Below are 3,653 nucleotides of genomic sequence, written 5' to 3'. Positions count from 1 at the left end.
GTCAAAATACTAAACAAATGTTTTAATATGAGGTAATAATAACATTGGATTATCAAAACGTTAGCACCATCTCATAAGTTCTGAATAAAACTATTGGAAAGAATTGTTACCAAGTAAGCGAAAAAACTTCATCAGTAGTGACGTACGACGTTCAGTGTTTCTGGTCAAAATGGTATCGTTCTTTATCTGGGAAATTTAGAGTAAAGACAAATTTGTAAAAATTACTGTTTTTAATAGTGTTATAAAAACGCAGAAACTACCATTCAGTGCATACGATTCGATAGCATAAAAGAATAATGTACCAAAATAAGAGAAGCTAATTATAAAACTTAACACAGTAAGTGAATAGCGATTAAACAAACTGACTTTATTAAGTAGTCAATGGAAAGACAGTTTGTTTAATTTGTGTTATACATCTTTACAGTTTTAATGAATCTAAGTTGATTTAACTCACTGTGTTATACTGAGTTGTATAATATGTAAATTATCGTAAAGAAAATGTCGAGATTTTTCTTATATAGTCTGATCACGTGTGTTTGGAATGGAAAGTCAGTAGGTTTCGTGATATATCGTCTCACAATGTAAATATGTTGGAAAACCTAATTGATTTCCCGTTATATAACTATATAGTTGTTGTTATTACACAACTGTACTATTTGTCTACTAGTAAGGAGCTCAAATAATACAACAGGCGTCATTTTTCTTTGCTAATTATCTGTTTAATGTGTAAAGATAAAATGTATATATACAGTTGTCAAATTGTAAAGGTTGTTATCAATGCTTAATATGAAAATATATTATACATGTAAGAAATATCATATTTATTTAATTGAAATTTTTAATATGTTAATGAAGATTATTGTTGAACTTAAAGAATTATACACATTACTATTATTGTTAACTTACATTTGAAGTTTTATTTTTCTGTTTTACGTGACCGGTGGAGTACGTAAACTGATTTTAAATACGACTCTCTGTCTTAAGATCGAATTGAAGTGGTTTCGAAGGCTACGCTTCACTTGGCGTCAAAATTTACAGTTCCAAGATGTGCTTGGCGGACAGCACTCATTATGATGTGTCTTACTGCTTTGTGGTAAGTTACGACTGTAAGTTTTAACTGTGACGCATTATCCATAGCTTATTTAATTACAATATGTATTTTAATGGACTTGAAACACGTGATTCTTATTTATTTATTTTCTGTAATGATCATGCAGCGTTCTTTGTTTTTTCTACACCTGGAAATCTAAACCTCGGGAAGAACGGAATGTTTTGAAAAACCGTGTCGAACACAAACAGCTTGGTGATGTAAAGATAACCACTGATGAATTGGATATTTTGGAGGCTATGCCACTGATCCCTGAATGTGAGAAGAAGGTCTCTGCAAAGAATGTTAAGAAGACAAAAACTAATATACGAAGAAAGCAAAAAGTGACCAAACGAACAACCCTGGAGACGATATATGAAAATGACCTAGAAGAAAGGAATACTTTGGTTCGAAATTCAATTTAGTTCTTATTCATCTTACGTTATAATTAATATTTAATGCAAGTAAATTCACATTTTTATAGTTAAAAAAATGATGCGTTCAGAGAATCTTTAATGTTCAGAGTCGTTTGAATGCGTGCATTTTTTTTTTTCTCCAAAATAGACTTATACATGTTTGATACCATTGAGGTCTTATAAGTCTATATGCTAGTTAAACTGATGAATCACCTCTTCTTCAATCTTAGTACATGTTGGAAGACAATTAACCATCCATTAAACTGAACACAGAGCCAATCATAACAATATATGATTGTGTAAGAAGTTCGCATTACCTTTACTGATGTCCATAGCATTAATAACATCTGGAAAACATAAAGATCAGAATGCCCTTTCGTAATTTTTTCATTCACATACATACTACCACTACTGATAATAAAGCGAATTAGTTTGTACATTAGTGGCACCATAATATATCATTTCCGCTCATATTGCTCACTTTATTTCGTTTTTTTTTAACTGTATGTACAATGAAATGACGTCATGTTGAGCTTTGAACATCTGATTCAGATATTATCAGGTTACACATAATCGGTATATAACGGCAACTTGCTTTAAAGGTGGATTGGGACCTTCTTAGCCAAGTACCAGTGTATTTGTGCCATTTTGTTGCAAGTGGTTCAACTATATCTTGTTGATGACGCTTTCAGACATTTTACAACAGTTTTTTTTCTTCTTTTGACTGTCAGCCAACTTTCATTGGTCTCAAAGACATTTAGTGAAATATCCAGTTCTCTTCTTTTGGACTTTACTAAGATTATTGATTGTTTTAAAACGCTATAGGGTGCGTGATTTATTCCAAAGTTGCAAAAAAATAAGACAGTTTGAATACCATTTCTCTCTGTAACATAAAGTAAATAACCAGTTGTTTGAAGTTCAGATCACATAACTTTTCATGTTTAATTTATATAACAACAAATTGAGTAGAACACTTAACATTTAATTATAAACGTACTTTCATCTTGTCTAGTTATATAACAATAAATTGAGTAGAACACTTGACATTTAATTGTTACCGTACTTTCATCTTGTCTAGACAATAATATAAACAATCTAGTTATCCTTTGTGAACGTGTAAAATATAAATGGAAAACAGTATTTAAGCTATTGTCTGCTGTATATCATTCTTTATTCACTGCGTTAAGCAATGTTTGAAATAGTTTTCTAGTTTCCAGAAAACATTTATGAGATAACTGAAACCAATTTCATATTTTATTATTTTTATAGAAACATTTATTTGGTTTTATGCATGTTATAGTAAAATTATTACTCAAATTTTGAGTGTTGCACCACTAAACATAACTATATTCTACATCTTCAGAGAGAAACACCAGCGTCAAAACAAGGAAAAGCTATTAAAGAATATATCCAGCGACCTCTGTTTCCTAGAAATGTGAACAATTACGATGAACTTATTATCGTTAAACCAAATAGTAAACAAGGACATCGAAAAAAAAAGGTTGTTATTCTCATTGAAAATTCTGACAGCCAAGATACGTTTATCATTGGAAAAGCTCGGAAACAAACCTGATTTTTCTTCAAAACTGAGAAATAGAATTAATAAACGAATTTATAAAACAGCCATTGTTAATATGTTCACTCTAGAGTTAAGAGAAATCAAGATGGCTTTTATCTCCACACTATACAATTACACTAATGGGATTGATACTCACAAAATTTTTAAATTCACCATCATTGATATAATTGGTTTAGCAGAAACTTACATAGTAAGTTAACTATTTACATTTATGTACAAGCAAATTAAATATAAACTCTAAAAACTTAGTCTTAACATTTTATCGGAACATTCATAACTATTATTGAAATTTAAGAGACTGTGGCTTTAGTTCAACAATTCACAAGCGTTTTTTTCATGTTTTTTATTATTTCCTTTATTGCAGTGTATATTTATTACAATATATAATGTTAAACCTTGTGTGAAATATTAAATCAAAAGTAACGAAATGTTTGTATACATATTTTTCGTCCATTTAAATGTAACAGCTATTATACATTAAATATACTCATTTCGGTAATAATTGTGTGTTTGTTGTTTATATTGTTTGTAATATATAGCTTCTTAACTGTCATACATTGATAGAGCAATG

General features: G+C 29.6%; 1 protein-coding gene across 1 annotated transcript; it reads left to right on the top strand.

The window, feature by feature from the left end:
* Positions 1 to 1,265: 1,265 nt before the first annotated feature.
* On the top strand, positions 1,266 to 3,173 carry LOC143247407 (uncharacterized). The gene is made up of 2 exons (XM_076495495.1): positions 1,266 to 1,494; positions 2,867 to 3,173. Exons 1-2 carry the CDS (start codon positions 1,348 to 1,350, stop codon positions 3,074 to 3,076), a joined length of 357 nt encoding a protein of 118 aa, XP_076351610.1. The 5' UTR covers positions 1,266 to 1,347; the 3' UTR covers positions 3,077 to 3,173.
* The last annotated feature ends 480 nt before the right edge of the window (positions 3,174 to 3,653 follow it).

Source organism: Tachypleus tridentatus, chromosome 1 (genome assembly GCF_004210375.1).
Source record: "Tachypleus tridentatus isolate NWPU-2018 chromosome 1, ASM421037v1, whole genome shotgun sequence".
In the NCBI taxonomy this organism is placed as follows: Eukaryota; Metazoa; Arthropoda; class Merostomata; order Xiphosura; family Limulidae; genus Tachypleus; species Tachypleus tridentatus.
Note: the sequence above shows the minus strand (reverse complement) of the source record. Positions and strands in the feature narration are given on the sequence as shown.

Excerpts from the sequence above, each read along its gene's own strand:
- LOC143247407 (XM_076495495.1), top strand. The coding sequence starts at position 1,348 with ATGCCACTGATCCCTGAATGTGAGAAGAAGGTCTCTGCAAAGAATGTT. Across the intron at positions 1,495-2,866 it reads TAGAAGAAAGGAATACTTTG|AGAGAAACACCAGCGTCAAA; the intron begins GTTCGAAATTCA and ends CTACATCTTCAG.